The following is a 14,638-nucleotide window of genomic DNA, read 5'->3' as shown; positions in this document are numbered from 1 at the left end:
GCAGTAAAATCTCATAATATATTTACAGATTAAACAGCAAAAAGTTTCTTACACGTGACTACATGAAAAAATGATAGCATTTTTAAAATGCTAGCAAATTTTATTCAAGTAAAATTTAAGGTTTGCATTGAATTACACTCCATTATTACAAAAAAAGATCTTAAATTCCTCAGAGTGTACCAATGACCCTGCAAAACAGCTTTGAGGATATGTTAGCAAATAGTAACATCACATGACATACAAGTTAAAAAATATTCAATGGCTACTCTTTGCACAAGTTTTTATTATGCGATAACTATTCCGGTAAGATGGATTAAACCTGGGTTCCAAACCCTTTTGTTGGATCTACAAGAGAAAATTGTTGGATTACGGATTATTATAGAGCCCTTGGCTCACTCACTGGGCTATTGGTGGTGAGTTGGTTTTTTGGTGGTCATAATGAGAAAGTCAGGTGCTAACAAAACAAATCTTATCTTCTACAGATCCAATAAAGGAATAAAAAATTAAAGTCATAGATAAAGTCCAACCTACCAGCAACAGACTACAAGTTTTCTGCAACTGCATATATGTATACAGCATTTACATGCAGGGTTTTCTTCAGGTCTGAGCACAAACTCAGCGAGTTAATTTTTACTTGGAATATCAAAAACTCTGTTTTTTTTGCCTTATCTATAATTCTAACACTCGCATAATACTGAGTTCAGATTTAGAAGATATCTAACCTTAATTTGCTTTTTCACATGTTCACAATCTACAATTTGAAAAAAAAAAAAAAAAAAAAAAAATTCTTTCTCTGTGACTAGCACTCAAAAATGATTTTCTTGGTATTTAAAATGAAAAATTGGCTGAATTTCGTTAACTGTGTGTGCACATGCATTTCATATGAGAGTGATAGTAGCTTGTAGCTTCAATGTTCGTTCTTCCCCTGTGGACTGTAGAAATTAAATGTTGCTTACACAAGCAGCATGGTTGTGAATATGTTAATTTTATTAAGAAGCAAGTTTCTATTTTTTCTTTTACATTTGAAAAATTTCTTAACTTTTCAAATTCAAAAGGGATAAGCAGACCAAAGTTCGATGTATCAAAGAAAGATGGAAGCACTTCAAAAAGATACTGAAACACAAAAGGTAAAAACATTAATACCGCTGGACTAGCAATGTTAATAACATAACAGTGGCAAGTTCAGCAATGCAATCAAGTTTTATTTAAAAAGTCATAAAAAGGTAAGGTTATAAGTTTCCTAAGGCTGAAAGATGCTATGTCGATGATTCACTATAGTTATGAGAAAAAGAAAACAAGTACAATGGTGTTATTCCAACCAAAATTGCAGAAGGGCAGAGATTTACTCTAACGTATGATGCATAGATGAGTACACAATTGAGAGATTATTTCCACATTAATCTGCATGGAAATGATAGAGAAAATTACACATCTTGGAGTGGCCAGAAATCATTTGAGCACTTTCAATATCAATTTTGAGAAGCATATTGTTAAATCAGCTGGCAATAATGCTTCAATTATGATCATGAATTATCAGTTTTGTATAAGGAATGCCCTAATTATACTACATTTAGATATTAGTGACACACTCTGCAAGAAAAAAATATTCGTGAAATGAGGGCTTTTGTGATTTAGATGATTTCTCAACAAGGAAGAAGAATCTGAAGTTGACACTATTTTTTGGTCTGTAAATTGTGTGTTCTCTGGCTGATTTGTCTGTATGCAGGATGAAAAACCAGTTTCAAGGATGGGTCAACTGCTAAATCTATATAAGAGCGACTAACACTTCAGTTAAAAAGTTCATATAAAGAATCCTCTCGTCTTGTCAACAACTGAATTCTGGTCTTTCCCAATCAAAGGTACAATCCTTCGTTATTTCAGATGTGTTATGGAGATTCTTAAAGCAATGAGGTAGAATTGGTTATGAATGTTAAAACATAATTTGCTGCTAGATGTGATTTCAATGTTTTAAGACAGTTTACTGAAGAGGATATTAAAAGATATTGGTAGTGCAAATTTAATGAAATACTTCAACATTCAACTGTTCCATGATTTGAATTAAACTAAAGCTGAATATTGAATATTAAATAAAGATGCAATTCTTGTGTTCAAGATTTAGCAGTTAACTATGTCAATAAAGCTGGGGGAAAACTGAGGTGACTAACAGAATTGTTACTTAAAACAGAACTGTATACAAGAACACAGAATATTAACTTCAATGATCTTTTGGAATGTCTTACCAAACACCAAAGTGGTTCTTAAATTTGAAGAGACTTTTCTGGAGAGAGACAGACAGAGAGGGTGGCAGGGGGAAATCTGAAGAAAATAATGTGGCTAATAAAGAAAACATTAATGGAAGAGTATTGAAGCAAATTTTATAAGGTGAAAATAAAATTCTTTTTGGCTTTGCTAACCATTCAATTCTGAAAAAACAGTTCCAGTTGGAATAATTTTTTTCACAAAAGTTATTCAAAATTGTTGGACACAAATTAAGCAGAAATAAAAATGTAATGTTTTTATTTCTGCTTAATTTCTGTAACCAAAAACCAGACAAGTCCAAAAAATTAAATTTCGAGATAATGGCACCACATTGTTCCGTTAGTAGTGCTACTTGGTGGTAACTCTTTCTGTAGAAGCCTAACAAGTCTACAAAGGCAATCTGAAAAGTTCGGTGAATGGTCCAATATCTCAACGGCAACACGGGCCAGGTACGCGTGCATGCACGACTATCCAGAGACACGCTGAGAAGTGCCACCTGGCATGAATTACATGTGACCGTCAGGTTAAACCCGCTGCGGGCAGTCAAATGTAGTCAGCGTGAGAGGTAGAGTTACAGTGCAATGGAGCAACGAGTGAACATCAAGTTCTGCTACAAATTAGTGAAAATGGCAACAGACATGCATGAAATGTTGGTGCAAGTGTACGGGACGGAAGCCGTGAGCAGAAAAATGTGTTTACGACTGGAAGGAAATGACTGAGGATGAGCCGCGTTTGGGTCGGCCGTCGACAAGCAGAACACCAGACATGATCGAACGAGTGCAACAAATGCTGGCACGAGATCGGTGACCGACTACAATTGCTGGCAGAGGAATTGGGCATTAGCAAGGACATGGTGCGCACTATCATCCACGAAGATTTGGGCAAGCGGAAGATCTGTTCCCAGTTTGTGTTGCACAAGCTGACAGACGAATAGAAAGCAAAATGGATGGAAACCTCTGGAGATTTCATTACCATGTGTAACCAGGATCCATCCTTTCTGTGAACCATTGTCACAGGAGATGAGACCTGATGCTACCAGTTCAATCCGGAATCTAAGCAGTAATCGATGGAATGTTGTTCACCGTCTTCCCTGTGACTCAAAAAGAATCGCCTGCAAAAGTCCAAGGTCAAGACAATGTTGATTGCCTTCTTCGACAACGATGGCATCATCCATAGGGAATTCGTCCCTATGGGTCAAACCGTTAACGCCACATTCTATGAGGAAGTTTTGAAACAGTTGCTACGATGCATCTGCCGTGTTCGGCCAGAGTTGCACAGGACTGGACAGTGGATGTTGCTGCACGATAACGCAGCTTCGTACTGTGCGATCTGTGTGCGCCAATTCTTGGCTCAGTGCAGCATACCTATTCTCAATTATCTACTGTACTCCCCCTGATCTGGTGCCTGCGGACTTCTGTTTCCCTGCCTGAAGAGTGTCATGAAAGGTGCACATTTTGCAGACGTGGCAACAATCCAAGAACATGTGACAGTGGTTCTGCGATCAATTCCTAAAGAGGCCTTTGCTGACAGTTTCCAGAAGCTTTATGAATGTTGCAAAAAGTGTGTTGTGAAGGATAGCGATTGTTTTGAAGGCCAATAAAGGTAATTTGTTTTCTGATACATTCACTTTTTAGAACCAAAACTAAAATTACAAAAGCAATCAATGCAGTCATAGTACTAAATGTTTTCTGAGCTATGACTGCATTGATTGCTTTTGTAATTTTAGTTTTGGGAGAAGCAGGTTTGAAGCATACCGACTGTTTTGATGTCATCCCATAAGAAAAAGTCTAACGGAGTCAGGTCAGGTGACCGAGGTGGCCACACAAAAGCACCTCCTCTACTGATCCACCTGTCTGCGAATGCCATCCAGAAACTTTATTACCTGTGTCACATAGCCACAGGGTGTCCCATCCTGTTGGAAAATGGTTTTATTCATAAGATTAAATCTCTAATTCAGGAATAAAAAAAATTCTGAAGCATTGCTAAATGAGATTCTCCCCTGATAATGTACTATATTATAGTACATTATTGTACTATATAGTACGAATGGTAAGAAAAGCCAGAAATGTAGCTTATTCCGTACTTTCAAGATAACCACCTGAAAAAGAGTATAGGCAATTTACAAAGTACGGAATAAGCTACATTTCTGGCTTTTCTTACCATTCGTACTATAGGCTTATGCTGCATAAAATAGTTCCTTAATACGTTCACTGCCATGCTCTTCGGGCATAGTTTGTTACCGCATGCCAAGCACTTTTCACTTCTACAAGGTCAGTACGAGATATCTCTTAGCTGGCTTATTAGACAGAATTTTGTTTCATATGCCGACTACAAATAATCTCGTATCCCCCCACCTATGTCTTACTTATATGCGCTGCCGAGTGTGTAACTTGAGTTCAGAGTCAGTGACATTCAGTGCAGTAAGGTTTATTACATCTAGTCTTACAATTATTTAAAATTATCTAAATAAAAACCTTCAATTACGCCATGAGCAGTAAAAAAAAGCTAACTGATGAAGAATTAGAAACTTATCCTAATATGAGCAATGATGAATGGAATGAATTATTTGGTTCCGATTCCAAAGATGATTATAATCCTACAGAGGACTCTAGCGATGACTCAGATGATAATATATCGCTGAGAGGAGGACATTTGTCATGGTGTTAGGTGATTGTTATCAAGTTGGTTGGTTTTTTTGTATTCTTTCATTTAGTGAGCTTGTAAAACATAATAAAATTAAAGAAATGGCACAAAGAGTTGACTGGTCACCCAGAAAGCGATATGAAATAGTACTATTAAGTGAACAAGGCTACAGTTATGAAGAAATTAGAAGAAAAATTGGGGGAAACTTAACCAAAGGTGGGATTTCTAAATTTTTGAAGAGGTATAAGGAGACTCAGTCACTACAAAACCAGACTGGTAAAGGCAGGAAAAGGTGCACAACAGCAAGTAATGATAGAAGAATTAAGAGACTGTGCCTACATGACAGAAGAAAATCATCTGGGTGTATACAAGATGAAATGGCGTAATACAATGTGAAGTTGAGTGCAAGGACTGTTCGGCGCAGACTGCAGGAATTTGGTCTAAATGCTAGAATTCCACGAAAAAAGCCATTTTTATCTCTCAAACAAAGGTTGAAAAGATTAAACTGGGCTAAAACCCACATTAACTGGTCAGAGGAACAATGGGACAGTGTTATTTGTAGTGATAAGACCAAAATCTCCCTGTTTGGTAGCGATGGCATAAAATATGTAAGGAGAAGAATCGGAGAAGATTTGCACTCTGATTGCATTACACCTACTGTGAAACACTCAGTGTTATGATCTGGGGTTGTATGACATCAAAGGGTGTGGGCAGAATTTGCATGATTAATGGGAATATCAATGCCCCAAAATACATAAATGAAATACTTGGGTCCAAACTGAAGCCTTCTGCACGTGATCTTTTCCAAGATAATGAAGCATTTATATTTCAACAGGATTCAGCTCCATGTCACTTTGCTGCTGTGTGCAAAAAGTGGTTTCAAGATAATTATATTCCACTGCTGGAATGGCCTGGGAATAGCCCAGACCTTAACCCAATCAAAAATCTATGGAGCCGACTAAAGAAACTTGTTAGTCAGAAGCAACCCACCAAAACCCAATTAATAGAAGCAATAATTCAATCTTGGTTTCACATTATAACAGCCACAGAATTAAAAAGCTTGGTTCACTCCATGGGAAGCCGTTGTAAGGCCGTAATTAACGCTAAAGGTTACCCAACTAAGTATTAACTGACATTGTGCGAATTTTTGTACATCTCATTTTTTCTATGTGTTTCATTTTTTTTATTTATAACTGTTGTTCTAATAAAAAATCCTTCATAAAAGTTATTGCATTACATTCTTGATTAAATTATCTTTCCATTGATATATAATTTTATGGTATTATTCCAAAAAAAAAAAAAGTGATGTTATGAGCCATCAAACCTCAGAAATACACTTTTTCCAAAAGGTTTCCACAATTTTGGCCACTAGCATAAATATGTATATGTTGAAAAAACTTAAAAAAATTGTTTTATTTGTATTAATAAATACACAGTTTACGCAACAATACCTCTTATATATACTATACTTTTGCTGAAATTATTTTCTTTCTACCAAGCCCCCAGACATGCTCTCAGCTTTATTCACAAGCCAAGGGTCCAAATTAACATGCTTATACTACGGTTAACCATGCTTGGCATAGGAGGTCGGTAATCGACATATGAGTATATTCGTAGTTGGCAGCAAATGTGTTAAATTGTTAATGTCATCGTATTTCACGAGCATGTGCATAGTCCTACAACAACGCTAGGGAAAAATACGACTTTACACTATCAGCAATTCATCAGAAAGTACACGATTTCTTCCAAAAGAACAAAATTCCTATGATATATAAGGTAATGACTGCTGTAAATAATGATGATCTCTCTCCTTTGCATTTCATTAAGAACTTATTAGTTGTTAAAGGACCTAGGTTTTATTTAAGCCACAAGAAAGCAATCATCGGCATTACTTGAAAGGGAAGATATAATTTTATGGCATCACCAATATGTGTTTTATTAGGAAATATTGTTGTGAAGGACAAAAAATTTATTATACAGACTGTTGTGTCCTGAATAAGCCATGAAATGTTTATCATAAATTATTCAGGTCACAACCTTAAATACAACTAAGGCAGAGAATATGGAACGTTGGCAATAGGATAAGTGTAAGCTGTTTACAAGTACAAAACACTTAAAATTTAGGAATTTCATGAATTTGTATAGAAAGCTTTTATATTTTATATATAATCTGTATTAAGTGTGAACCAGATATAGAGATCCATGTAAGCTGGAAAATCCATTTGAAAAGCCAGTCTCTAGTACTAAATTAACAAGGCCTATGAGTCAAGGTTCAAGGGTCACTTTTGCCGTCCTGCATTATGAGAGAGAGGGGAGGGAGAGAAGTATTGGAAAAGGAAACCTAAGCGTCTTCCAGGAAAAGAAGGCAGACACATGTACGAAAAAAAATAGAGGGAGCTAAAGTGATCGACGTTAGCACACGTGACCACGTTGGTGCGAATCGCGAAGATCGAGATTTGCCGAGAAGAAAGAGTTAAACAAAAAGGCCTTGCAAGCAGGATTCCACATCTTTTTTTCTGGATTCCTGGTTCCTGATCCCTCGGAGAGCGGTCGAGCTCGTCGTCGTCGGGGAAGGCATTTAGTTCGTCTGTCATAGCATTCGTATTGGGCCACGCTATGTCTGTGCTCTAGGATAGCTGTGCGTTGTTGTGCGATGGAAGAACCAAGATTTGATGCCGGCTGTACAAGGCAACGTTACCGTGCCACCTTCCAGTTTTCCCGCGAAGATTCTACTCGCACAGATCTATGGAAGATATCCTCTTAAGTGACTATATTGAAGGCCTTGATGACCAGACAAGGCAGGAACAAGTCTTAAGAATTCAAGGACAGAGATGGTAATGTAGACTTTTGAAATACTAATTCCAATTATAGAAGAGAGTGAATTCCCTGTGAGAACTTTTATATTGGACTGAACTTAAGGGACTGTAAGAGTAGCCTACAACTAGGCATAGGTCCGAAACAGTGTTAAGATTTGTTTGCCCACGAGGCCGAGTAGATATCTGATTATGTTAAACTTAATGTGTAAATTGTGCTGTTGTGTTAACTGATGGTCACGTGTATCAGAATGGCATGATGATGACCTATGAATTTTATACTTTATGATTGTATTAGTGTTATTTGCAATTTAGTATGTGTGATTAGTATAAATTAATTAGAGCCCTTGATCTAAAATTGAGTGAAATCATATTAACCTGTTTAAATTGTATTACCTTAAAGATAATTAAATTGTTTCATTCATGTACTTGCCTGGCCTGCTTATGTTATATGAATTCAAAACTACCTCTCATAAAAATATAAACGAACTAAGCGGGATAAACCCATGAGAATAAATATATTAAGTGAGCCACGACTGTGAGAAAGAAATAAGCAAACGGAAGGATAAGATTAATCTTGATCAAATTATCATTGTCTCTTAGAAGGGGTCACCCTGAGCAAGAATCCTTTCTATCCTAGGTATTAGCTGGTGCAGTAAAAAATAAATGTGTTAATACTTATAGGGTGAACTCCTGATTGTTGAGTGATAAATTGACGTTTAGAACATAGAGAGGCCAATAAGACTGCAAAGATCCTAAGAAATAAATTAGTTTGTTAAGAGACAAAAGACTTACGTGCATGTGTGAGAGAGAAAGAAAAATTAAGTAAAGATTAGCGGTAAGCTTGCTATAAGAATGAGAACGAGGATAGGAAAAAACCTTATAACAAATGGTGCAGCCGGTAGGATTAAGATAGAAGGTTTATGAAAGAAAGGATATAACAATAGAAATAACATTATAACAAGACGAAACCTGGGTGAATGCCTGTCATGCCTACACTACAGTTCTCCAGGACACGACAGTAAAAAGTGCTCATCAAGCATTTTTGTTGGGCTTAATGACAGGCCTGAAAGCACTGAGTGGAAAGGGGTCTCATATAATCATAATGCATGCTGGCAGCAAAGACTGATTTGTACCAGGGATCCTTGAAATTTTATGAACACATATCACGAGGTGATTATCATAAAGAAATGGGTGGAAAGCACCATGAATACTTCCCGAACATATTTTTGCCAAACACCGAGCCTAATAGCATTATTGTAATGGACAAATGCATTCTGTCTGACTGGAAAATGTGCCATCTCAGGCTATCAAGACGAAACCTAATAAACCATGCAATAAGGACAATCAGAAGTGGCTGAAGGAAAAAGGAATCAGGTTTTTCTTCTGATATGGTGAAAACAGAACTATTTAACTTGGTGGCAATGTGAAGAGTCAGTTTCAAAAATATCACACTGACAATATCGGCAAAACAGAAAGGACACGGTTATTTGTCTTCCATCATACCATTGTGAACCGAACCCGATAGAACTAATCTGAGCACAAATCAAGGGACATGTTGCAGCTAAAAATACGACATTGAAATTTCAGATGTTGAAAGACTGGTCATGGAAGGATTTCAAAAATTACTGAGTGCACATGGAAAAGTTGCATACCCATGTTATTGAAGATGAAAAATTCTGGGCTCTTGATTTCCATCAATGATAGATGAGGTGGTGGAAAACCTAGATGACAACTCCGAATCTTTATTTAGTGAAAATGTACAATCTGATGATACTACCCACAGCCTGAGTGGTGTCGAGGAGCTGTCTCATTAAGTTAATGAAGTAACTGGCAATTAACTTAAGGAATTTACAACACATAAAAATGGATATTAATTAAAGTTGTCAATTTTAATTAATTAAAATTGTCCTACTTTGGCCAAACAGGCAGGACAGCGAATATCAGGATTTCAGAACAAAGACTACATCCGGTTTCACCAGTACAACCACTCTGGGCTTGCAGACCATGCCATAGAATTCGTTGGAAGAAAACTAAAATAATACACCGCAGCAAGTTCAAGTACGAAAGATTATTCATGGAATCATCAGCAGCTCTAAAAAACGTTCCCAACCTCAACAAATTTGGGAGACCTGCATCATGAGAACTTCAGCCCAACAGCCAAGACAACCCAATTAGTCCACTAGGGGGCACCACTAGGACTTTAAGAACAATATTAGTTTCTTGCCTTCTTCCTCATTTGCTTTTGTTAGTGCCTGTGTGCACATACCATATTTGTATGTTCCTGAAGATGGCAACGTGATGTTGCTGAAATATTGAAGGTGATCATTAAAGTTTCCTTTAATTAATATCTGTTTTTATGCATTGTAAATTCCTTAAGTTAATTACCAGTTATGTATGACCAACGTGTATATATACATAAATACTCTTATCCCTTCATTAGCTTAATTCTTGTAGCAACGTGTAAGCCTTGCTACAAGAATTAAGCTAATGAAGGGATAAGAGTGTTTATGTATATATTATTGTAATAATTTATGTCATGTTCAGAAATGTGCGTTGTGACGAGTGAAGTTCACTTCATAACATAAACTATCACTGCTTATCTTAAGCCAGTTTATAATAAACTATATGGCATCTACTTTGCTAAAGCCTATCAGTTAATTCCAGAAAATCCAAAAAGGCACAGTCATATAGAGTCATCTTGGCCGTGCAATTTCATATTAGCAATCATAATGTAATGTTATACGTAGGATGGTGTGATTCGGGCAATGATGGCTTTTAGGGGATTTTCTATGCATGTGCTTAGTTACAAATGCAACGCGCTTCACTGTTGACATAGTAACAGCAAACTAATATCCTGCTACCTTCGGAAGCGGTATGGTCTGTAGTTATATTTCTTTACTTCCAAGATAACCTGTAAATGAGTAAAACATGCATCACAAGAAGATGGCAGTCACGTTGAGCACTAATAAGAAAAATCATTGTAGATAAAACTTAATTAAGCTATTATATACTATAAATCTGTAACTGTTATAATGTTGGACCTATTAAAGTTTAAAATTGCACTAAGAATTATGGGATGACCTATATACCAATTTTTCTGAATTATTGAAATATTTTGGGACACCCAATATTTGAAATCTGAGCGCTTGAAGAGACATTTTAGTTCACATTCATTTACCCATTCTCTTTTGAAACTTGCAGCCACATACACAATCCGGTAATCTTAAAAACCACTTATTGGTTCACAGTAAGGTTTTGTATTGTATTATATTAGTATTGTATTATTATATTAGATTTGGATTTATGATTGAGAATAAGCAAGTCAGAGTGATGAATCTGATTAGATTTTGCATTATTGATTTGTGAATAAGTGTATATTAAAAAAAAAAACCCCGAGATTCATTGTGATTTATGGAATAATCACATTGAATTCTGCTAATGAGGCAAATACAGGTAAGGAAAATTTTTCTGATCTCTGCAAATAACACTGATAGACATGGAAAAACCTAATTGAAACTAACTTCGATGACATTTATTGGGAGTTCATCAGATTACAGGAAGTACTTAATAACAAGTGGCCAGGTAAAATAAAACTATGAGACATTTTCCCCCACAACTGCCAGAGAAGATAGTATGGAAGACCCAAACCACGAGAACATGATAGCACTAAACAACAGAAAACAGAGCTCAGACCAGTCACCAAATCCTGAGGAATTACAAAAACAGGAAAATCCAAACCAGTGGAAATGGAGACATGATACAAATTCAAAAGAAACAATATCCCCAATCATCTTAAGAGATAAAAATCACTGGACATCCATTGTCACTTCACTCAGAACCTTAGAAATCACATTTATGAAAGCCATTAACATTAACCTGTAAAAATTACAGGAAACTAACCATATTACTTGACAACAGCAACTTACCCCCACACATTCAAACTCAACAGCGAGAAGAACCTTAAAATGGTGCTCAGAGGGTAACCGAAAAATTTAACAATAGAAGTCAGGGTGGCACTAGTGAGCCAAGCACTGTGGACATGTCTAAGAAGAGCTCCTGATTGAGATAAGTTATTCTAGGAATAATTAAGTATATATTAAGTATTACATAGTATTGTTTCCTTTAGTAGTTTAATGTGTCTGGGTGATTGTGTGTTTTTTTGAATATTTTAACAGTAAACTGATAAATCTATTTCTGTGCTCATGGCTCCCATAAAGAGGAATACAAAGATGGCATCCAGGTCACTATATTTGTCTGAAAATCTTAATTTAAGAGACTTGATTCAGTGTTCCGTATGTGAAATGTATGCATTGAGGAGAGCGATTGGAGTCTGGCTAAACAACGATTGTGGATGTGTGCAAAAAGTGTAAAGAATGCGCGGATTTAAAGAATGTTTCAGGTCGTGCGAGTGATATTATTGAAAGTGAGAATCTAGGTAACAGCAATACTCGAGGTATGAACGAGGATATTTGCGAGGTAGTACCTGATAGCTATGAGAGTGGCGTTGATAGAGTGAATGAAGTTAACATATAGAATGATTTAATGAATCATCGGAAAATAAAAATGACGACATTGACGCAATGAGTGAAACAGCTCTATTACGTGGAACGATACATAGTGTAAACCAGCAACTGGAACATTGGCAAAAATCTTTAACAAGTGTACCGACTAATAATCGGCAAAAGTATGATAGAAAAAATAAGGGTATGATAGTGAGTGTAAACAAAATGAAAGAGCGTGTATTGTATGGAGATTCCTTAGTAAGAGGTGTGTTATTTGAGAGTTAAACAAAATCGTACCAACCCGGTGTGAACGATAAGAATGTAAGCGAGTCAATTAGAATGCAAAAGCAACAGGTGAAAGAATTGATAGTGGTAGCAGGTACAAATGATTTGAAAGGAAACAAAAAGGCTATGAGTGAGGATGTGAAGGAATTGCTTGAAGTATCAAAAGAGAAGAGTGAGAGAGTTAGGATGGCGAGTCTATTACCGTGGTAAAACAGTGAAGAGTATAAAAGAAAGGCCATAATTGCTATTGACTTTATGCGTGAATTATGTTTGATGAGTGGTGTGGAATTTGTGGATGTGTGGAATGAGTTCGATGGGTGAAAGAATTTATATAAAATGGATGGATTACATCTGAAGGGACAGGGATGCATCCAGTCCCCTCTTCTTTTTAATTGTTTTCTGGAATATGTCATAGTTGAAGCTCTTTATGAATATGACACTGGAATAGTAGTTGGCGGACTAAGAATAAATAACTTACATCTCGCTTACGATATCGATCTTCTGGCAGAAAGTGAAGAAGAATTACAAGAGATAACCAGCCATGTTTTCAGAACATTAAAAAAATATGGATTATACATAAACCTACAAAAAACAAAAACAATGATAACATCAAAATCAGACATTGAATTCTTAAAGATACAAATTGGCAATAAGCAAACTGAGAATGCAAAGAAGTTCACTTATCTAGGAAGCACGTTGAGTCAAGATGGTCGTTCAAAAACCGACATTAAATACTGAATTGCTAAGGCAACCGTGGCCCTACAGAAGTTAAAACCATTGTGGGGAGATAACAGAATAGCAATCACAACCAGACTAAGACTGACACCTTGGTGAATTTTGTCCTTTTGTATGGTTGTGAGGCCTGGACTTTATTTAAGGAAGATGAGAGGAGACTCCTGTCTTTCGAAATGAAAACTTACAGAAGACTTTTGAGAATTCCCTATACCGCTCACAAAACCAATGAAAATGTCCGAAAACTGATCGACTCCATAGATGGGAGTAAAAGGGAAAATATTCTGACAGTCATCAGAAGAAGACAGATGAAATGGTTTGGACATGTGGAGAGGGCTAATGGCATTCCAAAGCAACTCCTAGAAGGAATCGTTCTGGAATCAAGGGTTAGGGGCCGACCTCGATTAAAATGGACTGATAACATCAAAAAATGGACAAATTACTCCCTTTCTCAACTGACATCAAGAACAAGAGACCGAGACAACTGGAGGAGGCTAGCAAAGAGTATCGCCTACCAGCCATGAATGACCCAACAGTTCATTTAGGAACCGTTGGATCATTCATGCTATAGGAGTATCTCGATCCAGTGTATTGAGCGTTTTGCACTCTGAGTCCTTGCATCCATTTCATCTGCAACGGGTCCAGTTACAGATAGCTGAAGATTATCCCTGACATGTGGAATTTGCACAGTGGTTTCTGCAGAAAAGTGCTGCAGACCCGGATTTTCCAACTTGTGTTTTGTTCATGGATGAAGCTTCAATTACTCGTGAAGGGGTCTTCAATCACCACAATGCTCATGTGTGCCCTTTTATCTTCTTCCAAATTTGCAATCTGCATTGAAGGGCACCCATTTTCAGTCAGTAGATGGGTAAAGGAGAAACGGCAGCACTACTGAAGCAGATAACACCTGATGACTTGCTGCACTGCTTCCAACAATGGAAAATTCAGATGCAATGATGTATAGATAGAGGAGAGAAGTATGTTGCAGGGGATAATAATAACTTGTACAACTGTAATAATAAAACAAAATTTATGCAACCAGTCTCATTATTTAATAGCTACACCTCATATATATGGTACAACAGAACCAGGTATCACTGGACATTGTCATCAATTTTGTTTAATATGTACTGCGAAGCAATGTTAAAAGAAGCATTAGAGAATGCAGAAAGAATAAAGAAAGGAGATAGAGAGATGTTTGCAATAAGATACACAGATGACAAGGCATTATTATCAAACACTGAGGAAGGATTACAACATCTGCTGAACAGATTACTGGAATCCTATATGAACTATGGAATGAAAATTAACATAAACAAAAGTAATGAAAATAACAAGAAACAAATTGAGAAATATTGAATCAAGTAATGACATCTAAATGTCTAGGAAATGTGATTAGTA

At 36.5% G+C, this 14,638-nt stretch overlaps 1 protein-coding gene across 1 annotated transcript in view; it reads right to left on the bottom strand.

Annotated features, from left to right (window-relative positions):
• Window positions 1–10,275: 10,275 nt before the first annotated feature.
• The window catches only part of LOC150096991 (carbonic anhydrase 13-like), a 235,112-nt gene continuing 230,749 nt past the window's right edge, over window positions 10,276–14,638 (bottom strand). Inside the window, exon 7 of the mRNA XM_090407994.1 lies at window positions 10,276–10,629. Coding sequence (XP_090264120.1) covers window positions 10,576–10,629 — 54 coding nt within the window. The 3' untranslated portion in view covers window positions 10,276–10,575. The remainder of the gene's footprint in view (window positions 10,630–14,638) is intronic.

The sequence above is a fragment of the Typopeltis vanoorti genome, chromosome 18 (assembly GCF_054136105.1).
Source record: "Typopeltis vanoorti isolate ZY-2024b chromosome 18, IOZ_Tvanoo_1.0, whole genome shotgun sequence".
NCBI lineage: Eukaryota > Metazoa > Arthropoda > Arachnida > Uropygi > Thelyphonidae > Typopeltis > Typopeltis vanoorti.
This window is presented reverse-complemented; position numbering and strand designations above follow the sequence as displayed.